Source organism: Oreochromis niloticus, linkage group LG9 (assembly GCF_001858045.2).
Source record: "Oreochromis niloticus isolate F11D_XX linkage group LG9, O_niloticus_UMD_NMBU, whole genome shotgun sequence".
Lineage (NCBI taxonomy): Eukaryota > Metazoa > Chordata > Actinopteri > Cichliformes > Cichlidae > Oreochromis > Oreochromis niloticus.
In genome coordinates this window covers 14,758,559-14,785,316 of record NC_031974.2, presented here as the reverse complement: position 1 = coordinate 14,785,316, position 26,758 = coordinate 14,758,559, and the positions used below count along the sequence as shown (strand labels likewise).

General features: G+C 42.5%; 1 protein-coding gene across 1 annotated transcript in view; it reads left to right on the top strand.

The window, feature by feature from the left end:
• The first annotated feature begins 12,178 nt into the window (after positions 1 to 12,178).
• smarcd3b (SWI/SNF related BAF chromatin remodeling complex subunit D3b) overlaps positions 12,179 to 26,758 on the top strand; it is a 40,564-nt gene continuing 25,984 nt past the window's right edge. Inside the window, 3 exon segments of the mRNA XM_005448990.4 lie at positions 12,179 to 12,541; positions 24,245 to 24,290; positions 24,293 to 24,467. Coding sequence (XP_005449047.2) covers positions 12,464 to 12,541; positions 24,245 to 24,290; positions 24,293 to 24,467 — 299 coding nt within the window. The 5' untranslated portion in view covers positions 12,179 to 12,463.

Here is a 26,758-nt window from a genome sequence, read left to right as displayed (position 1 = left end):
TCTTCAGCAGGTCGTCTTGATGGTGTCTAAATGTTTAATGCATTGAGCTGCTGCTATGTGATTGGCTGATTAGATATTTGCATTAACGAGCAGTTAAGCGGATGCACCTACCAAAGTGGCCGTAACTACATATTAATGATAGAAAATAAGAGCTCAATAGGTCAACTTTGAGTTGAGAAAACAAACTTGAGCATATAAAATAATGTGTGTTAATATTTGCATAGATTTCATAAAAATTTAGCACTTTTTTGCCACTAGTACCGTGATAATATCTGCAGTACTGCACTGTAGCAGACACACAAACGCCGTATGTCTGCAGCCACAACACTGAACCCATAAACACCATTTTCAAATAATCCTGTAAACCTCCACTGTGTCATTTTCACAGATTATAGATTTTTGCGTTTTAAGTAGAGCGCTTTGTAACCTGATTTCACATTGCACCTCCATGCCAACCAACAGATTATAACAGTGTTATTTAATCATAGTTATCTTACCTAAAGCCATAGCTCGGTTTCGTACTGTTTTTTTCAGTTGTATATTACTTTTTCGGTTGTATATTAAACCCATTTATAATGCAGATAATGAGATTGTGCACTCGGCTCTGAGACAAACTGCCTGGGTCCTAATGGTGCTACAGTTCGCCGAGCGCTTGGTTGACCCATTTAGATGTTAACGCTCAATACTGCAGCACTCTTTGTTGCAGAGTTTGGTTTAAAAGTAGCTGCAATACGTGTGCATCTTCACAATGAAGCTGCAAAAGCTTTTAATTCTTATAAAAGGTGCATGAACAATTATTTTATAAAAATAAATGAGAAAAACTTGTATTTGTTTTACGCAGACAGGCTGAGCTTGTTATTGTCTTTGTAATCATTTAATCTGTTGATTATTTTCTCAATTAATTGATGCTTTTTCTACTCCCACAATTAGAAAATAGCAGAACTGCACTTCAGCCTCTAGCAATGTTCCTAACAAAAGGGTGTTATCTGACCAAAGCCAAACATATTCAGTCATTAGTATAATTGAATAATTTTGGTCCTTGCATTGGGAAAACTAAACCTTGGGAATTTGGGCATTTTTACTTAGATAAATGATGATTCGTTTGGTGTCTAGCAGGCATGCAGTGCTTGTGAAAATTTAATAGAAATGTCACTATTAAAAATAATTAGATCAACACAGTTTGGGTTTGCCCCTGATGGTATTTTGTGCCAGACAAAAAGAAATCTTCATCATAATCTTATAATATTTGCTGATAAGCTGATGTCAGTCAACAATGTTAAGATGACAACAATAATAATAATAATGATAATAATAATAATAATAATAATAATAATACATGTTATTTATTTTTAAGTGTTTTTGGGAACACCACCTTCTCAAGGTTCTCAAAAATCTCAATAAAATAAAACAGTTACGATATAATTTACAATTTAAATTACAATATATATTACAGTATATAATAGTTACCTGATGATGGTCAGTTGGGAGGAAACCAGTTAAATAAATGTATTAATGGTAAATCAGACAATGTGCAGGAGTTGTAGTTAAGTGTTTTCAGGTTCACAGTATAAATTATTTTAGTGAGTATGTGAATTTAAAGAGACGAGTTTTGAGACAGGATTTGAAAGTGGAGAGGGAGCCAGCGGAGACTGATCGGTGGGAGGAAAGAAGAAGAGCTGAGTGTCAGTGGGTGTGTTGATGTGTAGAAGTTCAGAAAAGTGTGAGGTTATGGATGAGATGAGGTTAAAGGTGAAGAACAAAGTCTAGAAATTGACAAGATATTTAACCAAATCCAGTGATTAATGGCAGAGTTCTGGACACGATTTACAGATGATAAAAACGAGAGGCCCCAGGACAGATCCTTGGGGAACACCAAGCAACTGGAAGTGTCTGGGATCAGACCAGTGATTCCAACTGAGGTTATTAAGAAGAATGTTATGAAATTTAGTGTAAATTTGGATCAAAGAAGAGGAGAATTGTTAAAGGTGTAGTTGTAAAGCTGGTGGTAACCAGACTGGAATTCTTCATAGCGATTATTGTCAGACCAAAGTGAGCGTGAACCGTTCTCTTGTGTCTCATCAGTATCTGGGATCAAGTTTCATCATTTTTTTATGACTGTATTTTTTCTCAGTCAAAATCCTTGCTGATGCTCATGTTTTTCATGTTCAAGCTTCATGTCATTAGCACTAAATTACATCATCTCAGGTGCTCAAACTAAAGCAGACACATTTTTCTCAGAGATGCTTTCTTCCATTTTAAGTAGGTCTTATCACACTGATTTGGGTTTAAGGGGTCATCTTTCTGTTGATTTTAATTACTAACGTAAAGCTGTAACAGTGCGGTGTAATGTCACAATGACAGCTGTGATTGGCAATGGCAGTCGCAGAGAAGCTTGTGCATCTCTTTTCGAGAATTGCGTTTATAGTAGGATTGCTGAGAGGAGATCCAGTGTTGACTGTGACTGACCTTTTATACAGCCATTGGCATGGACCATCGCTTCCTCCCAGTTTGCTGATAGGTTCATGGTGCAAGTTTTGGTATATTGGACATTGCGTGTACTGTAGCAGTGAGGAATATTTGTGATGCTAGTGAAAGTGAAAGTGATTTTTTTTTTCTTTTTTACATTTTATAAGTTTATGCTAAAACCAGCCTGAGAGGGGAAAGGCAACTGGATACAAGCTTACAAGTTTGTGATTGAAAAATCAAGTTTGGGCATTTTGATTTGGTTTGCAAAGGTGGTAATAATTACACAGGGCCTGTACTACAAGACACGTTTAAAAAACCCAGGGTGTCTTTTTTCTTGTCTGGCTTCACTTATCCTAACATCAACATCAATCAGACTAAGCGGTCACCTGAAGGTGGTTATCAGCTGGATGAGTCAACTCAAGGTTTACCGATCTAGCTACGAGCACATGCCCAAAAGACTGTGATGGATACGCCTGCCTGCAGCAGAGTGGCTGATTTTAAAAACTTAGATCACAAAGTATGAGCTGAGAGCAACATTTTTTTTAGCTGCTGTAATTAATGAAATTAAGCTCATTTAAGTTAACAGATGTATCAGTGTCACAGCTCTGCCACTAAGACACATGAGATTCTGATGGATTACAATTGAAATTGCATTTAATTCATGTGTAGACATGCATACGACAGTTTGTTTTTTAACAGCCTGAGAAAAAGTAAAGAATAAATATAAAAACATGATTCAAACATAGATTTTTTGCAAGGTTCATGTAAGGTCACAAAGTAAAAATCAAATAGGCTCTCTTTTTTGCATCATATTTTAATGCTTATGGAGGAAAAACCTAAACCTAAAGATTGCTAAAGAAAGAATATATATAAAAGTATATATTTATATTATTACTGCTTTTTTGTGTGTGTATTGAGGAGAGAACACCTGAGCCAGGCTACCAGTAAGCTCCTAGTTCGGCTTCATAGTCCAGAGAGGTATGCTATAAAGCCAGATTAATGGTTTAGCCAGCTGCGTCGAGCTTAAAGTAAGAGTTTTTCGTGACATGAAAGCGGCTCTCTTTTTACCTGGCTAAATCACCATGGTAACTTATGATGAACACATAACCTCAGGGTACGTTTCAAGTTTCAGGTAAAATCATCTGGAAGCGATTCATTTATTTCCAGCATGTTTGAAGCACAATATAATATATTTGCTGGGCAAATATGTTTTACATGTGCAAGCCTTTTAACTGCTAGAACACAGAACACACACCAAGAATACCTGTTCAGTCAATAAAATAATTTCACTTTGATCTGCTGACAAACTAATATATAATATCCCCGTCTCCTCTATCAGGCTATGGAACAGTAAGCTTTAATGTTTAAATGTATCCAGTTTAAAGGTTCAGAGCTTTGACGTGCAGCCATCATGTTACAAACAAACAGCAGCGCTGGGAGCGCACGCAGCTTTAAAACAATTAATCCGATTTAAAATATTTATTGTTCTGTGGGCTAAATGACCAGATAGATTATTTTCTGCAGCATTAATGTCTTATTTGCAACAGTTTTGCATTTAACTTTTACATGTTTTATGCTGTTATATTCACCATTTTATCATCATCATATGATAAGACCTCTGATTGGAGGGGGTGGCACTCACGGGGATCATTTTGTGGGGCAGAAAGATATGGCTAATGCCTCAAATGCCCCATTTTTATGCGAGCGCCCAAAAAGCAGAGAGCCTGGCTTAACAGAGAACGTTGATAACCACTGTAGTGATACCCGTTATCTCCTACTGTTAGCCATCTAACACAAAGAAAGCCTGGCTGTGTTGAACTTGTGTTGTTCTTAAGGCGTATTTTGATTATCCTGCATCACCTGGAAACTGTCACAGTGACATGAGCCACAGTAAGCCATGTGGATTTGAAGCCACCAAAACACTGATTTAATCCTCCGAGAGGAACGTACAAGCTTCTATAAAATATGACCTGGACTTCATCTTCGCTCACACCACAACAGTAAATCACCTGAGCTCCGAGGAGCTGTTTCTATGGATGACGGGGCCCAAACTGTGTTAGCTGCTTTTTATGTAACTGTACAGCACATCAGCTCCAGTGTGCGCCGTCTCGTGTGTCACCACTGCATTCGAGTCACAGAGCTAAACATTGATTTTTTTTCTAAAAATAAAAGCCCGTCAATCTTTTAAAACCCAGAAGGTCACTTACCACAAACTCCGAGTGAAAATAACTGATTATAATGTATTTCATTTCTATTTCTTATTCTATTATTCTTATTATTCTATTTATTTTCTTCTTCAGTTTATACAAGCTGAACTGAAATATTAAATAGATTTATCAGTTTTTTACTTTGGTTATTACTGAGCTCGTGATTATTAAATATATCTGTTCACTGTCTGTGGGAAAAGAGAGGATGTCCTTGAACTTTTTTATTATCATTCAACTATGAAAAATATAATTACTAAAAGCTTAGGTTATGATTAAAATTTGATTAATTTTCAGGCCTTGGAAATGACCTAAGAACAGCTTTAAAGTTTAAACAATTTTGTTGGTTTTTCAGAGATACAGTTCTATGAAAAAGCTTTTTCTGCTTCCTCATTTCTTCGTTTTTTGCATATTTATCACGCTTACATGTTTTAGATCATCAAAGAAATTTTAATATTAGACAAAGATTACCTGAGCAAAATGCAGTTTCGAAATGATGATTGAATCTATGAATGGAAAAAAGCTATGCAGCCCTACCTGGACCTATGTGAACAGGTAATTATTAAATCATAGATTAATTGTGAATGATCAAGTTGTTTGGAAGGCTGAGTTCAGTTTCTCAGGCCTGATTACTGCCAGCCCTGCTGAATCAAGAAATCACTTAAATAGAACCTCTCTGACAAAGTGAAGCAGCTATTAGTCTGGATGTAAACCATCCAGTGAACCACAGTGAGAACCATTAAACACAAATGGAGTAAATTTGGAACAGCAAGGAACCTTTCCAAAGGTGGCCAGCCTACCAAAATTCCTTCAATTACTGGAAGAGCTGTCAATATTAAGGGAACCATGAGTTCGTATCTCTGCCCGAAGTCCTGAAGGAGAATATCTGAACATCAGTTTGTGCCTCGAAGCTCAAGAGCACTCAAAGCACCCCAGCAAGTCCACCTCTGATCGCTCAACAAACAAAACAAACTGAAGGTTTTGGAGCGGCCTGGTCAAAGTACAGCCTTAAATCTGACTTAGATGCTTTGGCACGACTTTAAACGGGCTGCTCGTGCTGGAAAAGCTTCTAATGTGTCTGAATTAAAACAATACTGCAAAGACGAGTGGAACTAAATTCCTCCACAGCGATGTGAAAGACTCATTAACAGTTATCACAAATGCTTGACTGCAGTTCTCACTGCCAAGGGTAGAACAACCGGTTATTAGGGTTTAGCAGGCAATTGCCTTTTCACAAATCATACTTTTTCATAGCACCGTATCCACATTAGATAATACTTTTTATTGAAGCTGGCTTATAAATTAGAGCTGTGTGTCTGTATATTAGAGGTACAAACTACCACTGAAGGAGTGGGTCCAGTTTTAAAGATGTGGCTCTGCTCTTCATCCATGATTTTTATCTCTGCCCTGCACGTAACGATCCTGCCCTCGTTCTGTCGGCTCCGTGTCCCGTCCTGCACGGGCAGAGTGGTGTTGAAAGATCAGGGCTAACACTTAGCTTGGATGCGGAGTAGGAAAGAAGAGGAAGGGGAGCAGTGAGAGAGGGAGAGTTTGGAGTAGGGGGGAATTATCCTGCCAGCTTTATTTTTCATCCTGTGGAATTTTATATGGGAGCTGGCGAGGTTTATTCATAGTGAGTGGCTGTTTTTCACTGTATACTTGTGTCAGAGCTGATCGTGCTGACCTCGCCGCTGACTAACACGAGCTGAAGCCTTCTCTCTCTCTCTCTAAAACTCGGCTTTCTTTTCAGTTTCACAGCTTAAGATCTGAAATGGTTCCTCTCGCGCTTCACCAGCTGCTGCTCCACTTTTGAAGTCAGCGAAGTCGCTTTCACCGGATTGGCTGTTAGCTCTGAACACAAGGCAGATTATCCCGTTGTCATGGCTACAGCAAACAGGAAATACCCCGAGGCAGGTAACGCCGCAGGCTCGTCCCAGTGTGGAGCTTGTCGCTTGCGGGGAAACTTGGCTCATTACTGTTGTGTCCTCTTTCCATCTGCTCCCACGGCGTCTCTTCAGCAGCCGAAGCATAAACGCTGTCTGGATAAAGATGCTTTGTCCCAAACAACCCCCGAAAGCCAAGGTCGACCCTAAACTTCTTATCTGCGGCTTCTAAGGTTCGGTGCTTAACATGCCTTAGTGGCAAAAAATATCCATGGGAACGCTGCTGCTTTGTGCCGACGTTTTTCACCTCACAGTGTATTGTGCCGAACTACTTTGATCACAAAAATATCAGCAGATGCTCCATTATTTTCAGCCGTCATGGGAGACTTTTCTCTCTTTCTCTGCAGGTTCCTGTTCATTACATATGCCGAGCTGCAAGGACTCGGTACCAAAACGTACTTCCCTTCTCTCTAATCCCCCCTTCAGCGAAGGTGCAGCGCTGCGAGCTTTTGTACAGTCCCTTTGATGGCGGCTGATGACTGTTGAGTGGCTTTCCAAGAGCTCTGGCCTTTAAGCGGCTTGAGCTGGGTTTTGTCTGCAGCTATTAAACTGAAGAAAGAGAGAAGAGGGGCCCAGTGGTGGGAGGGAGTGAGACTTTTCTTCGTGCCCGGTCCATATTCCCCCTAGTGCGCCCCATCTGTCTGTGGCAATAATGTTGACGAGGGCAGGTTCGTGGCTTCTGGTATGTAAACCTTGCCACTGGGAGCTGTACGTTATACCTCAGTGGCGGTGCCAATTTCACTCTTTGCTTTTTCTGCACATAACAGCAAAATCCCCCCTTTTCTTTTCTGTATTTCTGTCTCTCTGCCTTTTGCTTCACATCATTGGTTAAAAAGCGCAAAGAAATCAAGTATATGTAGCTTCAGCAAGTTTTTCTTACCCGTTATGAACTTCACGAAAGACAAAGAAAGAAAAATGTGACTACATTCATATCTAATCCACTTGTTCTGCGTTCAAACTTTTGTAGCCTTGATAATAAACACCCACAGCTGCCAACCTTTTCACACTGAGAGCTTTAAAAGCCCTGACACGGTTTCCTGAATCACTCTGAGCGATGCTGTCCTGTATTTACATAAAACTATAAGCCATGTTAGTTCAGATATAGTTCAGGGAGATCTTTCTCTCTGAGTTTTGTTTTCTGTATTCTCTCGTCTCATTGGTTTAAAGTGGGCGAGACTGAGTTGAGAAAAGGTGATGTCATATGCTACAAGTTTTAGCTGTCGGTGTTGCGAGAAAAAGCCGATGTTTCAGTATTTTATAATTTTTTTCTTACTAAAGGTGACCTGTTGTAGTTTTCATCTACTATATGATGGATGCCTATAATAAGCTTATCCTGCATGACATAACGAGGTCAGGGTGTGAGGAAGTGATAGGCCGCTCCTTAAGAAAGCTTGTTTCCAACACTGTAAATATACTTGTGAAAATTAAATCGTTCTCAGACGTCAGAATTAGTAAGACAGAATTTTATGTTAATACCTGAATTTTTGACTGTAGATAGTTTCAGATTTTTCTTTTGAACGGGTGAAAACATAATAACAAAAACATGGCTCTGAACACTCCATTTAAGACATTTTTTTTCTGCTCTTTGATCTTCGTGATGTCAGCTTTTACAGCTGTGGCTGTAAGAGAAGAAGCCCCACCCACTTGCTGTTTCCAAGGGTCAGCTAATCAGAAGAGAGTTGGCTTAAAGGGGGGGAGGAGCTAAAAAAGCTTGTTTTTATATAGAGGGTGAACTGAGGGCCTTAATCAAGACCCAGTATTCAATTCAGTTCAGTTTTTGTCTATAGCATTTGAATCACAACAACAGTCGCCTCAAGGCAATTATTATTGTAACTTAAAGACAGTACAATAATACAGAGAAACCCCAACAATCAGACAACCCCTTATGAACAAGCACTTTGGCGACAGTGGGAAGGAAAAACTCCCTTTTAACAAGAAGACGCCTCTAGCAGAACCAGGCTTAGGGCTATAAGATAACTCTTTTAATTCTGAATCATAAAAACTGCTCTAGTAGAGTCCAAAAATGCATATATAAAGCTGGAAATGCATCTATAATCCATCAATACACTAATGGCAACCCAATTTTTTTGTCATTATCACTAAGATGCTGTACAGTCATGTCACAAAGGAAGGTTTCACAGACCTGTTAAAGTTTTTCTGGATTTTTGGCGCACTCTTCTTTAAAACGCTCATTGTTCATTGGGCATTGGACATTCATTTATGTTCCGCTCTCTTCAGGTCCCATCGGCACTTTTCAGTCAGGTTGTGGTCTGGGCTTTGACTGGGTCGTTTCAGCACCTTGATTCTTTTCTGACTGTAGACTTGCTGCTGTGCTTGGGATCACTGTCCTGTTGTATGATCCAATTTGGGCTTTAGCTCTGGGAGAGATGGCCTCACATTTGACTCTCTTCAAAGTTTTCTAACTGTTTTTGCAGTTTCTCTGAGTATTATTGCGCAGTTTGACCTATGGGTGAATTTGCTGGGAAGATTGTGGCATTTTATCAACACACACCTGAATGCACCAGACCAACAAGCTACCACAACTCTAGCTTTTAAAGAGGCGCTCACACTTGCTGATGATCAGTTTATAAAGTGGATTTGATTGACAACACCTGGCTGCTGCTCACCCTATTAAAACCAGTTTTCCACAGCACTGCAGACTTCTGTAAAAACCTTCTCTTTCAAATGGCTGCAGTTGGACAGAGCTGATTTTTATAAGTTGCCTTTAAGAAAAACAAGAGCTTGTGCTTCGCTGAGCAATCCTTTGATGGTTTTCATTGCTTTTTTTGTCATAACAGAAAATGTGGATTTACTACAACATGTTTTTTTACTTTTCAACCCCACATTATATTTTTGCTGCTTCAAAAAAAACCCTTAAACTGTTTTTCTGCTTATAATAAACCTCCTCTGAGGTTTTATGGCACATGACTACTACAAAAGGAAAAAGTAGATAGTTAATCAATTAGTACCTTTATCCATATAATAATTGATTGTCCTGAGTCGTCTTTGTGCCAAATGTTTTATAAAGAAAAAGATGGGTAAATCGAACAACTTGGAAAGTTTTGTAAAAGCTTGCAGGGTTAAACGCATCCCGTTTTATACACTGAGATAATTTTCTAATATTTTTCTTCTCCCAGGCCCTCTTTGAGGAGAACATACTGCAGCATAGTGGTGCAGTTGGCTTTGCAGGAGCAGAAACAGGCCATTGTTGTTGCTTTCTATTGCACTGTGTATACGGTGAGCTCTTTGATGCCCTCATGTGGCCGAATGAGGAAGTGAAGAATGATTAAAACCTCTGAAGAGATGCTTTGGGAATGAAATCCTCTTTTGGAATCTGGCTCCAGACATTACAGATTATCAGAGAAGTTATTTTGCTCTCCCTAATGTCCCTTGATTGCCATCATTGGGTTTTTATCCTCAGTGCAGCCAGACCCTAAATATGGAGCCCTCCTTCCCATTCAAACAGCCGGCTCCTCCCTGCCTGCTTGTTTGCTCCCCCTGTTGGGCATTAATAGCACTACTGTGGCTCCCTTACCCCCTGTTATCCCCCTCCTCTACCCCCCCAACCCCCCTCGGCTGCTACACACTGGGACATTACCATTTGGTGAGACTGACTGGCTTTGGTGAGGGAGCTGATGGGGGTCCAGCAGGGGGTACTCCTGCGCTCGAGGCTTCCTTTCGCATCGCCCAAGCTGCTAGATCTCTTTGTTATCGTTCAACGCCCACGTGTTGTTGCTGGAGAAACGGGAGATTGGCACAATCCCTGGATCTGCACGGATAAGCTCGGCGGGTTTGAGCTTTTGACCTTGCAGGAAATTGAGACGTACACCTCGTACGCCAGTGCAATTATTATATTTAAAGTCCACGTAGGTAATTAAAGGTTAATCTGACGGCAGGTTTTTATGGCTGGAGCGAGAATGCAAGTCGATTGATGCTGCTTTAAAAGGAAAAAAATATAATTCAGGGAAGGTTTTCGCTCCTCGAAACCTTCCCAGACTGAAATAATGGCTGCGGCAGTACACTCATCTCAGCAGCAGGTGTCACCACCAAGCTGTCAGCAGCCGATGCGAGGGCCAACATGTATCTGTCAATAACCCAGTAATCAGAGGCTTGAGGAAGTTTGAGGGGCATGTGTTTGGATTTATTTTTATTTCTTTAATGGATTGCTGCTGCTTCACTAACTCTCAGTAACGGTGGCTTTAAATCACATGTAAGAGCTAATGCAGATGACTAAAACAGGCCTGGGTCCTGAGGCATGGTGCATCCTCCAGAAGGTCACGACCTCCGAGCTCCCGCATTAACCGAAGAGTTTTTGCTCCTTTTTTAAAGAACAAGCTCGTCGCTTTACGGTGATGATTAACCGGCACGTTGCGTCCTAATTGGCTGCTTACACGCCGTTCAGCTCTTTTCAGCAGAACAGAGGAAAAGGAGGGTGACAGTGTGCCGTCATGTGTCACAAAGCCAAGCCCCCTTTTTGAACATGCCCCACTTTGCCCCCTTTGTCAGTCAGATAACCTCATGAATATTTCACTCCTCTGATCTGACGGCTGGTTGAAGTGGAGGGCGAGAATGGGGGGGGGAGCTGAAGCTGACTTGAAAGACTCATAATCTTCAGCTTGGCTTGGTTTTCGTCAGAGTAATGACCTGCGTGTCGTTTTAATGTGTGTGTGTGTGTCAGCATGTCATGTAGAAATCAAAGCAGCCTTCTGTGTGTCACTCTTTCTCTCTGTGACCTTCAGTGGATGAATGCGTTGTCGCCTTCCTCTGCATTTTTTTGCTGAGGAAGCTTCAGAAAGCGACCTGGAAGAAATCACAACACAACCTTATTACACGTGTGGGGAGACACAGTCACCTTGCTGTCCAGGCCGGCCTTGTTTTGTTGTTACAGCCTGAGCGTAGCCTCTGGGCACACCACTGGGTGAAAGGTAAAAGCTAATGAGGCGAGTTGAAGGAAATACTTGTAACCTGTGAATGCACCCTGACGAGGGCCGGCAGAGGAAGGCAGGAAATGAAGGTGCTCTTGACGTGGCCTTTTTCCCCTTTTGTGAAGTGGCTCCAGAGCCTGTTGGCTTGCTCAGAAATACTCAAGTGTGACTTGAGTGGCCTTGCTTTCAGTTCAGGAAATGGCATCGACCTACTCCTATATTCATCACCAGCACGTCATATATGGCATTGCGCACATGTGGTAATGATATGCAAGCGTGGTCCCTTTAAGAGCCCAATGTCCTTTTTTGAGAATGAGCCCAGAGTTGGAGCTCTGCGTGTGCTGACCGTGGCCTCTCGGTTGGTCACCAGAGGGGAGGACGGGCGGGGGGAGCTACAGCAGAGAAATGGCAAACTGAGTTTACCCCCCACCCCCAAACGGCGGCCTGGCCGCGCCGCATGCCCTTATCTACCATTGGAATGCAACAGCTGTGCGGGGGAGCGGCAGAGTGGGCTGGCTGAAACCCCCCTGCCAGACCCCCACACAGCTTCTCTCTCTCTCCCTCTCTCTCTCTTTCTCTCTCTCTCTCTCCCCCTCCCCTCCACCTCCAAGCGACGTGCTGGGCTCCTGAAAGGCAGCTCAACTAAAAAGTGAGCTAGACACAGTGAGAGGCTCGGCAGGGCTGCTGCACATTCAAAATAGAGGGAGAGGGAGGGAAGAGGGAGAGAGAGAGAGCTAGCGAGGGAGTGAGTGAGAGAGAGAGAGCGAGAGAGAAGGAGAGTCAGGGACAGGCAGTGCTGAAAAGGAGAGCACAAAGAGAAGGAAAGTGGAGCAGGGGAGGGGAACAGGAGGCTGGGTGAAGGGAGAGGGAAAGACAAAAGAAGGAGAGGGGAGACATAGCAGGGTGAACGGAGGGGACTGAGCAAATGGCTATGGAGGAGACGGCGGGGGGAGCCAGGAAAGCCACCAAGAGCAAACTGTTTGAGTTCCTGGTCCATGGAGTGGTGAGTGGCGCTGTCCGTCATTCCCGTGAAGGGAGCTGGGCTCTGGCATGCATCTGTGTGTGTGTGTGTGTGTGTGTGTGTGTGTGTGTGTGTGTGTGTGTGTGTGTGTGTGTGTGCATGAGTCGGTGCAGCAGCAGCAGCAGCAGCGGCGGCGGTCTGTGTGTGAGAGATAGCTGGGTAAAGCTGGCCATGTGAAGGTTATTTCCAGCCCCCTGGATCCCAGCCTGTGAGGAGATGGCTTGAGAGAGCGAGAAGTGGAGCAGCGTGGATGGATGGATGGGGCTGGAGCAGGAGGAGGATGTGGAGAAGAGGGTTTCTTACCCCCCTAATAAAAAATAAATAAATAAATAAAAAGAGGCGAGTGAGAGAGAGCGCGAGAGAAAAGAAATAGAAGCTCAGCAGCAGCAGTAGAAGCAAAGAGCAGCCAGCTCCCCCTTTGGCTAACAGAGGCGCTCACTGAGCATGCTTCCCTGGGAGTAACAGACAGAAAAAGGGGGGGAAATGACGAGTCCGCTCAAAACAGCGCAGCCGGAGCAGCCTTCCAGGCGGCGTGAAACGATTTGAACCTGTGAGGTCACGAGACAAACCGATGTAGTATCGTAGACGGAGCCGAGGCAGGCGGCCAGTCCCGGAAATGATGCGGGGGTACAATCAGCCCATTCATGCAAAAGCTAGCATGAAATGTCAAGTGAAGTGTTGCTCATGGTTTAGAGGTTAAGCAACTATTGCCATTAACCACACGCAGCACACAAAGTCTGCTTCAGTAGTGGTTTGTTTTGGTGAGGAGACGAATGCATTTCGAGGGTTGAGAGCGGTGAAAAAAAAAAAATCTCTGTAAGCATCACTTTGTAGTTAGAACTTTGATTCGAGTGTGGATACAGTTTGTGCCAGTGGCTCGACCTTTTAAATCTAACCTGTCATCAATTCCTGTTCCAGTTAAGCAGCTAACACTGATGTATCTGTTGATATCGGCCTTTTAGGAAAATAAGGTGGCTTTTACAGATAGAATTATCTGACCTTTATCTCATTGTGCCGCATCCACCCTGCGCTGAAGTGTTCAGAAATAGCGCGGTGAAGCGCTCAAAGAAGAACAAACAAAAGATTTCTGTGGTTTATTGACCCATAAGAGAAAAAATAGCAACAATAAAAATGAATGAACCAAGAAAAAATTTGTATCGGTGCAGAATTTCACAGGAAAACGACTGACCATGACTTCCCAAAGCGTGAGGCATCGTTTTCTTATGAATTCAACTCATGTTGTGGTGATAAAAATCAGTAAATCATCAAACCAGTCATGTTACAATTGTGTTGTCTGCCTAATAGTATCAGCTTTTATCATTTTTTCTCATACGGTCAACAGCAGACGACCGGAAACGAGGCGAAAGATTAGCGACAAACATGCAGCATTTTAACTGTACCTGTGACACACACGAAAATAAAAATGACAGCAAAGAGAGAAAAAGAATCATTTTTAATCATCTCGCCATCTCTTACATTCCTCTCAGGACGCCCCTTTTAGGGTCACAACCCATAGTTTGCAGAGTGTCTAACTCTGGAGCTGCGTTGTGGTTTTAACTTCCTGAAAAAGAAGAATTAAGCTTCACCTTTACTCGGATTCTGAAATAGGGCACAGCTTTTTAAGAAGGTGACAAGACTTTGTGATATTTAATGTTCATCTCAAGAGTGTTTTTACATTTTCTAATCATAATCTTTACGTTGTTGAGAAAGTGGAGAACTAACAGACTTTTCACTAGAGAAATCACAAAAATGAGCCCGACTGTGGGTTGGAGAAACCTCGAAAGATGAAATGATGCTTGACTTTTAATAGCTGTACAGTTTAAGACTTGATAACTAGAGCATGAGTGAGGACCCAGGATCGCTTGAGGGGCATGCATGTGGAAAAGAGGTGACTGGGTCACTGCAATGCTACTCTGCTGCATGCGCTGCTGCTGGACGACTCTGCATTGGCGCCACTTCTTCCTTTAAACTCTTCACTGTGGAGGACACTGTGTGCCCTTCACGTGGATCTAGTGTTACCTGGAGGCTTCTGGTGATTTGTAGTAAATAGGCCGGTTGTCTGTGATTTAGAAGTATTTTGATATTTGTGATTTTCTTCCGAGTCTTTTATTCGAGAAAAGCTTTAAAACGAACGTTTGGATGACAACGTGAGTGCGCTGAGAAACATTTCGAGGTTTTCCAGCCAATATTTGTCGTCATGTTTGGGGATTTGAGTAAATGGGGACTTTTTAAAGCGTTCAGTTAGGGTCTGTTCGTGGACCACAAGCAGACTCGTGTCACACCAATGACTGCTTGTCCACAGGCACGTGTGGAGGGAAGCTGTCTGAGCTGTGCGTCATGTTTGTAGGTAAAGTTGATCAGAAGTGTTTCCAGCTCCTTAAAGATGAGCCGGGGTCCCATCACCGTAAATATCTGTGTCATCATCAGCATCAGCATCCAGCTGAACTGATTCTCACCTCTTCCAAAGCCTCAAGTACACCGGGAAGGTCAAAATGACTCGATAAAACATGTTTGTGAAACCCTTTAAGTCCTGGGTTTTAGACCTGACTCCATTTTAATCAGGGCCGGTGTCAGGCTTAGCGACACGGCGAGATTTATACCCAGAAACAAGACGAGGTATTGTCTTTGTGACAGGAGCGGTCATTAGAGTGGCTCCGGAGCCGAAGCCCTGCACCCGGAGACCGACTTTAGGAAACAATGGACCAGGTGATTGATGAGCCAGATGAGTGTGTCCTCTCAACAGACCAATTAACCTTGATGAGGCTCTGGCTGCTCCAAGCCAAATATTTCCCTCTGCTCCCCCCCCCTCCCATACCTCTCCTCTCCTCTGCTCTTTCTCTTCCCCCACATTATGAGATGGAAAAGTCTTGTTATAATACTTGTGGCAGGTTCCTCGACGTGTATACTGCAGAATGGAGAAATATTTACACTACGGGATTGGGGGGTGGGTGAGGAGGGGGAGATGATTCGGCACAGTTTGTGAGCTTGTGGCGAGCGGTGACGTTCCCTTTCCTTTCATGGTCGAATAAAGCAAAGACACACGTGTGCAGATGGATTTACATTCAGAAAACACAGACACACACATAAATACCGTGGATGCAGTCATAGCTGCGGTTCCTGAAGGTCGCAGCAGCAGCAGCAGGCTTTGGCCGAGCTTCGGTTCGAGGACTGATGGGTAGGCTGAAGTCCCTTCCTCCTCTCCTCTCATTGTCTCCCTCACCTCCCCTCTGCTGTGCGACTTCTGTGGCTCGTGAAGTCGGCGAGGAAGCCTTCGAGCCCTCTCCGTGGGAAAACCCCGATAAGCCAAAAACATAATATGACACAGTGTCGGCTCGGGCGTCGGTGGATTCAGAGCGTGTTTGTGTAACTGAGAGCGAATGTAAACTTCAGTTTCTCTCACAGCTGGCTTGCCTTCATTGTTCCCTTCATAGAAATTTACACAAATAAAATGTTTAAGATCAGTTACCTCGAGTGGAAGACGAGTGGGGTTCGGGTTAGGCGGTTTGGGATGTGAGATATCGGCGTGCCTCCACGCTGTGATGCGGCAGAGGTGAAAGTCATTTCGTCTGTGGCACCACGGTATTGAAAAGCCAAATAAAAATATTTTAAAAAATCTAATTCAACAACTACTTGACTTTCCAAACACAATGTCCAGGTTAACCCAAGTAAAAATCCGCAGACCTTGATTTTCACTGAAATTTCTCTCTATCAGAAAGTTTAATGGTTTTCAGCGCGCAGGCTGAAAAGATCTTTTCGATGGGTGATTATTAATATCTGCAAAATGTCAGCTCATAAAGCCAATTGCATGGTTGGAAAACCTCTAAAAGTGAACGAGAGCGTCTTTCGGTGCAGTTTTTGGTGAGCCGACCCTTTAGGCTGCGAGAGGCCGAGCACCCCGTTTCACTGTTAACGGGTGAGAAACCAAATAAAACGTCCCGATTGGCATTTTGATTTTTCTCCTGACAACTAAAAACTGTTGATGGATAAAATCAGCTAGTATGTCTTAACTGATAGAAGCTGCTTTCACCAAAGGTCACCACAGCGGGTAGCTCCACATGTGTAACTATTATTTATTTTTTACAACGGATGGCCTTCGAACCGAGGCTCTTTGGCTTGACCACTACACTCCAGAGTTAGTCTATCTTGGCTAATCCAGCTAATTCAATTTCTGACAAATTAGCCTGCCACAACACATGAAGTGTAATCCTGCTTTATGTACCCAAAATAACATCCTGAAGATTGTGTTTCAGGAATCAATCAGAAATGATACACTACAGAAGTATCTGTAGACACATTTGCTCAGATGTCTGCTTTTAAGTCTCTGAGGTCTGAAGCTTGGATTATACTCGGTTGCAGACACGGACAGCTGGAGACCCGACGCGGTCACGAAACAGGCAGGAATGAAATCCTGGTTAAGGTCTGATGCGTGTCTTTTGTCTTGTCTCCCTCCCCTCACCTCCACCCGGCCGTGGTAGACGGTTGCCCCTCCCCGTGGTCGAGTCTGGTTCTGCCTGAGGTTTCTTCCTGTAAAAAGGGAGTTTTTCCTCCCCACCATCACCAAGTGCTTGCTCATAGGGGCTTGTGTGATTGTTGGGGTGATCTCTATAGGTCCTAACCTTGCAATATAAAGCACCTGGAGGCGGCTGCTGTTGTGATTTGATGCTGTGTAAATCAAATTGAATCAGTTTACACTTCTGCGGTGAATTTCTGTGCGACAAATGAAGGTGACATGTGAACACAAAAAGGAAAAGAATTAGGATTTGATGTTAATAATTGTGTGTGTGACGATGTTTGCTTGCCCGGTAAGGAGGAGATAGTGTACGTATGAAAATGCATTTAGTGCGATCGTTATAGTAAGATTAATGTGTGTTTAAATGCGGTGCAACAACAAAAACTAATAAAATGCTGGGACTTTCTTTCCCTCCTGGCTCCTTGCTCTTTGTTGTGGTCAGTATTTCACATGGACATGGAAGCAAAATTCATATATTTAGGGTTTGAGTCATCTTAAATGACCTCAGAGGGTTAATGGTAACAGAAGTTAGTTTACGCTGAAGCCGTTTTACTCTGTACACCAACCCGCTGTCAGCCTCTAACATCTTGCGTTTGGCTTTAAGATGGAAAGGGTTTCATTCCCGGGTCAAATGACTGCAGTTGTCACAGGTATCGTGTCTGGTCTGACCTTTTCTGGAGATGCAATAAGATAAGATAACCTCTGCAACTCTTTGTCTGCCCTCAGGAGAGCCTGAAGAGAAAAGAGATCTTTGATGTTTCTTTTAAGATAGATATTTATTAAAAGTTCTAATGTGACTGTAGTTACGTTTATTATGCATCTCAGCAGGTTAGGATCACATATAGATGCTCTACTGTACTGCTAAGCTTGCTGATGGACGTGCACCATATATTACACATCTATATTTGTTGCACGAGGGCTCAAACCCAGTCCATGCATGTCATTCCACACCTGCTCACTTCCTGCTTACCTGCCTCCTCTCTGCACTGCTTTGTCAAAGAAAGAGTGAAAATTGCCATGAATTTTAAAAATATGTTATAGTTAAGCTATTTTTTGCAGAAACATTCAAAATATTTATTAATTTTTTTACGCAAAATTGTCAAAATGAAATGCAAAACATTAGAATGTGGTGATTATAAGTGGAAAAATTCAATAAATACTCGCCACACCAATGGGCTAATTTAAAAAGAAAATCATGGTAGGAAACATTTTTAAAATAGAAAAATGTCACAACAGCACATATAAATTTCTTGCTGCCGTTTGAGTGACGTCTTGAAGGTTAAAAATAATTGCTTAAAAAGCCCAACCACAATAAATACGCTCCGCATAAACACCAAAATCAAAGAACTGCTCAGTGAGAACGATTTAACTTCTTACTCTTCCTGCGCCTGCCCTCCATCTGCCGGGGCCCTCTGAAAGTATTAAAATACTTACAGTAACTACAGCACAGACGAGACGACTGATAACCCTCCCGCGGGGAGCGAATCAAACACACGACGGAGATGAGATAGCCGGCGAGGAGGACAAATGTGATCAAATGTGTCGCTTCGTGTAAACACCAGACTGTAAGCAGAGTTTTAGCAGCTGATCTGAAATCTTCAAACGGGCTAATGACAATCTGAACGGCAGCCGCTCTCACTGCCCTCCACGCCGCTAAACAAAATAAAACAAAAACCTGCAAATGATCTTTAATTTGGCGCGGAAAGGGTTTGATATGACATCTGATAAATCCAGTCACATACTCATTTAAGTACATTTGCAAGCAATAACGTTAAAATGTGGTCATTTTTAGCCTCTTGTATGTAAAAACTTGAGGATTTTCTCTCCATGCTTTTGGGTTTCTTGCAAATAAAACGAAACTAAGACAAATACAGAAAAATATTCATCAGTTAGATAAAAAAAACGCATCTGCAAGGTGACTAAATAAAAACCGAAAACATGCTAGATGCCGAAATTAAAGCACAGTTAATAAAAATGACTCAAGCTGTTAATCAGCTATGCCGGAGAATGAATTTTCCGCCAATCGATTCATCAGTTACTGCAGCTTTATTCACCTTTAGTCACCTTTTGTAAATACAAACGACATTAAAATAAAAGCACGCTCTATAAGTGCTTCAAAACATATAGCAGCACAATAACATGAAAGATGGGGAATTTGTTCTGAAGCAAGTCTTAAGGAAGCAGCCTCATCCTCAGATTTTAGCAGATTTCAGAGCTCCAATCGAAGCCTTTGAGGGACCGTGCATGTAACAACCCACAGATTCATATGTTTAGTATGGTGTGGGATAAGTTTGGCCTCTTCAAATCCCTCCAGCCTTCCCAGAGATGCCAACACACTTCTCAGATATCCATCCACATGGCAGATTCGATTGCTGGCTGGCTGGCTGGCAGAGCTCCGGGCAGAGTGCTGGAGTCAGTTCAGCAGGTCAGATTATAGAGCGCAGCTCATTGTGAGTGTGGGTGTGTGTGTACATTATCCAGCGATGGTTTTGTGTATCTGTTATCTGGATGGCTCACATTCTCCAGACGGAGTAGTAGCAGCAGCAGCAGCTCTGTCTGTCTGTCTGTCTGTCTGTCTGGGTGTTGTTTTCCAGCTTAGCTAAGAAGTGGGAGAAGGACCTCTCTCTTAACAGCTTTTGAGCAGGAGGCCTCCGCCATATGTTGTTTTATCCTCAGACCCTTCTCAGTTGCTCTGACCCCCCCCCCCCCAGTGGCCGGAGTGACAGCAGCGTCTGCTCGGTCGTTCTTATCACACGATCTCTGCTCGATCACCATTTCAAAGGGCACACAATACGTCAGGAAATAAAAATCCACAGTCAGCGCGGAGTTATTAAACCTCCCTGCCGTTTACTACCTCCGCTCTCCGCTCTTTGTTTGTGTTTGTGAACGGTCTAAAGATCACCTCAGACCTGCGCAAGTGCGTACACGCTGTAATCTACATGTAGAGATGACAAACGTAAGAAAAATGCGAGCATGCGTGAGGTCATGAACCACCACCCCCCCCGAGCTGTATCCTTCAGCTGTCCTCCTCCTCCAACGTTTACCCGCTATGTTACCAAATGTAGCTGCAGTTTCTGTGCTCAGACTTCTTTTTTTTTTCTATTCACTTGGAGAAATTTCACCGCTTTGCAAGGTTTAGATGAACATAATTATCGCAGAGAGATTTCTTTTTAAATAATTGCACAAATAATAATTTAATTAAGGCACAGAAAAGAAAAGGAAACGTTTGCTTCTTGCTCTGTAAATGTGTTGACATGTTTGTTGTAATTGAATTCACTCAGTAATGAGGCGCGGATGTAACATTGTATATATGCTTTTTTTTTTTTGAGTAAAAGGAAGGTGGAGAAGAAAAACACTCAAAATATCCTGTGAGTGTTTTCCAAAATAAAAAGTTTCTGGTTCGATTGATGCGCACATTGCGAGTAGATTCATTCAAGGCAAGGCAGCTTTATTTATAGAGCACATTTCACTGCGTGGAAAGGCGCTCTGCTTTCATTTAAAGTCAGCAAATATGTGAAGTGCACATTCACGTGTCACTTTATTAGGTACGCCTGCTTGTTAACGACCACATGGCAGCAACTCGGTGTAGACGTGGTCGAGACGACGTGCCGAGGTTCAACCTGAGCTTCAGAGTGAGGAGGAAAGGGGATTTAGGTGACTTTGAAGGTGGTGTGTTTGTTTGTGCCGGTTGGAGAAACTGCCGATCTGCTGTGGATTTTCCCACACAGCCAGTGTGGAAAAGAGAAAATACCCAATGAGCCTCGGTTCTCTGGGTGAAAATGCCTTGTTGATATCAGAGGTCAGATGAGAATGGTCAGACTGCTTTGACCTGAGAGGAAGGCGACAGTGACTCAAATATCCACTCGTTCCAATCAAGGTACGCAGAAGAGCAGGTGAAGCAGATGAAGCAGAAGACCACACTGGTTAGCGCTCGTGTCAGCTGGGAAGAGAAAACTGAGGCTACATTTTGCAAAGTCTCACCAAAACTGGACTTTTGGGTCCAAATCTGGTGACAATGTGAAAGCAGGGCTCCATCCTGCCTTGTATCAACAGTTTACACTGCTGCTGGTGGTGTGATGGGCGGGGACTATTTTCTTAGCACACTTTGTCACTACCTGAGTATTGTTGTTCATCATGTCCATCAATGTATGACCACAGTGTACCCAGCAGGATAGCACACCATGTTACCCAAACCAACTCAAACTGGTTTCTTGAGCATGAGAATGAGGTCAGTGCACTCAGATGACCTCCACAGACACCAGGTCTCAGTCCAATAGATCAGCTGTGTGATGCTGTCATGTCAACATGGACCAAATCTGAGAAATATTTCCAGCACCTCGCTGAAGCAAAGAAAAGAGTCCACCCTCTACTGCCAAGGTGTACCTAATGAAGTGTCCACATTGAAAGTGTAAAAGAAATATTTTACTTGTACTCAGCTACATTTACCCGAGTGAGGCTATGATTTAATTAAGTGTAGAAGTATTATTAGAAAAAAAGCTGTATGTAAGCACAATGTGAACACAGGACGAGCGGTTAGTAATAACATTTCAATTTTTCTTATTGTCGGCTACATGGAGTACTGAGTTATTGTTAAGAGCACACAGAAGATTATTTTTAGTAAAAACGTGAAGTGATGTCCTCAGTTTTCAGCCCAATATAATGCAATGAGGAACCCTATTAGATGTTCTGGAAAGGAAAAAAAAAAAAGCCGAACTGAACCTTTAGACGGACGAGTACCGCCCCTCAAAACTGTTATTTATTTTCCCTAAAATCAAATAAAAGTACATATTTTTGGCCTCACATTGCTAACCACTGCAACAAGTCTTTCCCTGATAAAGACGACATTTGACGACCTTCCCTGTACCCTTAATCGCAAATTTGTTACACCTCCGTATATATCAATAAAAAAAACAATCTTTCATTATATGAACTCAGTTATGCAAAAATTATTTGACAAATCTGAATCACTTCTCAGTCTCTGTTAAACTATTAAGCATGTATTATAAAGGAAGCAATGGGAACAAAGTCATGCAGCTTTTTCGGGACACAGATGCTGTGGCTGATTAGGGAAAAACCTCTAATCACGTTTATTTTTGTCATTATTATTTAACATGATTACTCAGAGACTGTGGAAAACATAATGGATTCATTTGAACTTTAACTGTAATTCAACCTAAAATAAATAAACTGAAAATTTAAAACTGTGCGGCGCGATATTTGTTTCATCTCGATGTTTTAATAATTGTTTTAGGTTGTTGGTAAAATTCATATTAAATGGTGACCAGTAGAAGTGGCCGTGACACTACGGACAAAATTAAAGAAACTTATAAAAACGGTGACTCTACAAAATGTCATCGGCGCCCTCCTTTATCCCTGTAAAGCCTGAATGAAACATGAAATGATTGTCAGGCAATTCCAACTCTTTGAAACTGCAGTGTTTATTGAACCTGGGGTCAAAACTGGTTTTTGTTCCTGACCTTCGTCTTCTTCCTGCTTCCTGTAGGGTTCACCACAGCAGGCCATCTGCCTCCATCTCCCCCCTATCCTTATCAGGAGTACATTGGTTTGTGCCCCCCCACCCTCAGAACATGCTTTTTAATGCTTTAAAGTTGGATGTTTTAACATAGGAGTCTATGGGAATCGACTCCCTGTTGGAGCAAGCCTCATATGGCCACTACAGCTTTTATTTCTGTGGTGGCTTTAATTCACGCACATAAATAAAAGCATCAAAAAGATTAAGAAAAGATCTCCCGGCTATTAAAAATGCTGCTGCTGTGATATTTTCCATTCCAGCATCCGTCTTCCTCTTCCGCTCTTCCTCTCTGATGACTTCAATTAATAGAATTTTTAATTAGAGGACTGGTTATTCTCTGTGGACGTGTTCTGGTGGAGCCCTTCACAGACAGTCGGAGGTCTGGATGAAGTCAGGCGTTTTCTTTTCTCGCTCTCTTTCTTTCGCCCTGTTTGGTTTCAGACAATAAACCGAGGCAGGAGGCAGCTGTTGCCATGGGAGTGACAGGCACAGGTGAGAGGTGCCCAGTTGTTCGCAGGCGTCAGAATGGGAGTGTGGTCTCCGACACTGCTTGCATTGTTTCGGAGACATACGTGTGTGTGTGTGTGTGTGTGTGTGTTAGCGCTTCAGTGTGCATGTCGCAGAGTTTGCCTGCTGTGAAAAAAACCTCTGTGCATTCTCATTTCCAGCTGCCAACCCTGATTTTTGTTTAGAGGAGAAAAGATAAGGCGGAAAGAACAAGATATTGGTGATTCTTCCACTGCAGCTGCTCTCGTTTCTGGTATTTTCTGGAAATCAGAGTTGTTTTCTTAAAGCGGACCTGTTCTGTTTTTCTTATATGCTGTAATATACACTCGTGGCCACTTTGTTAGGTACACCGGTTCAACTGCTTGATACATTTAGGCACTTAAATGGGGTCAAGATGGCCTCCTGTTATTATTAATATTGTAATCTCAAGCACACAGCCCCACCTTCAAACCTTCTGTTTGCAAGGTGCAGCCAATCAGAAGAAAGTTGGCTCATAGAGGATGAACTGATGGGCTGCACCAATGTGCAGTTTAAGATAAAGAAGGATTATTTTTAGCTTTGAATCATGCAAAGCTACTCTAGCGGAGTCCAAGAATCAACATTTGGAAATGAGCACAACAGGTTCCCTTTAAGGTGACTGATCTGTGGTTATGTGACGTTTTTGCTGTTGTATTTGTTGTTACTGTCTAACAAATCCAATATTAGACAGCGCTGCAGTTGAAGCTTCACAGCTTCGCTGCCCAGGATGGAAACACTTACAAACCGAAATCGTGCAAATTGACGTCAATAAATTGCGTAAAAGCCGCTGCTGTTTGATTGTTGAAAGGTTATCAAAGGTTGCCAAAGAGAGGAGAAAGTCAAAATATTTATTTCTGTGAGCGTGCTGTTTGCGTTTTGGGTCAGGTCTGTGGCGCCTGGATTAGAAGCTGATGTGAAGCTCTTTGTCGGAGCTCTAATTCGTGTTTTTGTCAGGCGCGTTCAAAGAAGAGTCCCCCCTTCACTCCACCTGGAATCAAACACTGTGATGTCTTTGTTTTATTTTTAGAAAGACTCATTTTTGCTTAAAATGAATTACAAAACGTTCAGAATATTTTCTATATAATACATGCTCTCTGTCTTTCTTCTTTCCTTCCAGCGTCCCGGCATGCCGTCTGGAGCGAGGATGCCCCACCAGGGAGCTCCCATGGGCCCCCCGGCCCGCCGTACGGAGGGAGCCCGGCGGTGCGGCCCGGCCTGCCCTCCCCAGTGATGGAACCCAGCCGTAAGAGGCCTGCCCCCTCCCAGCAGGTCCAGCAGCAGCAGCAGCAGCAGCAACAGCAGCAGCAGCAGCAGCAGGCCGTCCAGAACCGTGCCAGAAAGTGAGTTTGAATCCAAGTGACCTACAACTCCTGCCAAAAACACTGCATGGCGTGCAATCAGTGACCCTTTGTGTGTCTGCTTTTGTGTGATCTAAGAGCTCAACAGTGGTTACACTTTCATCTGGATGAAGATTTGGGAAAAGCTGATTCTCCTTAGATGTTGATGATAATCAACATGTACGTTAACAATGGGAAGGACATTAAATACAGTGAACTTGAGATTTTTGCACAAAAATCTGAAATATATCTCTATATCTTAACTTTAACTTCTTAATATTATGTAACATTATGTATGTTATACTTGTAACCTATTTTAAATTTATTTCATGTATATTTTAGGACTGACAAAAAATTATTGCCACAATGTGCAATAAATTTGCAATCTTGTTGCTTTTGAAGTGGTTGCTTTGAAGATGGGGACTAGGTCTGAGACCACTCGCAGTCTAGTTGCTGCTTTCAAAGCAAGCCGTGGTGCCGTTAATACGGCAATAAGAGAGAGGCCGTGTGCTATTAGTTTCCATTTGAATGAGGTCAGGTTAGAAATTACATGGAAAATCACAAACCTGTCACAATCTGTGTACACAAAAATTCCCATTTAATTTTTACATTAACTTCTTGCATTCAGAGTCCAGTTTGTCCGCCTCAGAGATTTGAAAAAGAACTTCAGAAATTCTTGCATAAATAGTGACGTAGCTGCTGCAGGACGGCAGTTTGACTGTAACGTGAACCTGGCACTCAACAACGTTTGTTTGATAAAGGAATAACCAGAATACAACTGGTTGGCAACCAGTTGAGTCGAGTCCCTTTTTGCAAAAACGTATATCGCAGACGAGGGCACAGACTGACTGACTCTACATTTGTTAAATTAATTAGCAATGATTTGCAAACCTTTGCCAGTCTGTCTGAAAGTAAATGCAGTCAGTCTGAGTCTGACCTGCTTTGAAAACAGGTTGCCTCCTGCTAGACGACGCTTGCATTCACGTTGTGATTAAAAGTTGTTGCCAACAGGTTGAGGGTGTTGAATGCTCAACCCTTGGGCAAATGTTGGCTACCTTAGCTGCTTAAAGTGATCACGATTCATGACTGCATGAAATTTCATTGCATTCCTTATAAAAACTGTAGAAATGCTCTAGATAAAAAGTGTGGGGACTGAACCACGCCACAGATTTGCACTGCTAGTGCTACTAACCAAAAAAACGCCACATAACTGCTAGCTCCACCATCATGAAATGTATCATTTGCTGCTTTTCTCTTTAATTTCATTGTAAATTGTAACTATTTGATTTTGGACTGGAGATCAGACATGAATCATGTGATTTCTTTGTTTAGTTTATTTTTTTTAACGCCGACATAATTTAACAGTCATGAAATAATTTTCAAAAATGCTAGCGAGGTACCTCCAATGTGTACGTCAACATTTGCGCGCTGTGATCTCCTAAAATCTTTCAAATCCAGCTTAAAAAATCCCACCGGTGACGAGTGAAACCATGACCTTTGTGTGTGTTTGTCACTTTTCAGCTTCCATTTCATTTCGTTTCCCCTTCTCTCGCTGCTCGCCTCGTTTTGCATCCTTCGCCTCGCTCACTGCTGTATACATCCACTCTCACCATCACAGTCGCTGCCACGACTGAATGTTTGCTCTCAGTTCGACCTCTAGCTGTCTTCAGCGTCTTTGTAGTGTAAATTTTTACCATCGCATAAACGTGGCGTCCTCACAGCTGTCTGCAGACGTTCAGACTCTGGTAGTCTCTTTGGCTTATCCTTACGCTATCTACTGTCAAACCGGGATACGTAACATTGCAGGCTTCATTTGACATTCACACATAGGTCACTTTTACATTAATGTTCCTCAAGGCTTCATGCAGACATACCCACAGTGAAGGAGACGGTGATGAGAGAGAGCCACGTGCAGGAGACTAAGCAGGACGTCAAGTGCTTTGGGAGAATTTATTCATATTTTCTAATTAGATGTATGAGAAACACGTATTCTGCATCTTGGCGTGCTTTTAACGCATGTATTCATGAAACAAAGTGATTAGAAAGTGGGAAAATTTAACTAGCATTAACTATTCTATTCGCTTTCTAAGTCCGCCTCTGCTAGCTAAGGTGTTCTCGCTCTATGTTGTTTGATGTCAGTTTGCAAATAGCTTCCAGGTGCGTTACCAGCACCCTCTGGCAGTAGTTTTGCATTACTTCCTATGACCTTCTGGTAAAAACCTAAGCAGTGTTCTCTCTGCTTCAATTTTAATTTTCTCTCTTTCCCAAAATAGTGACGAGTTACGGTAATGTGA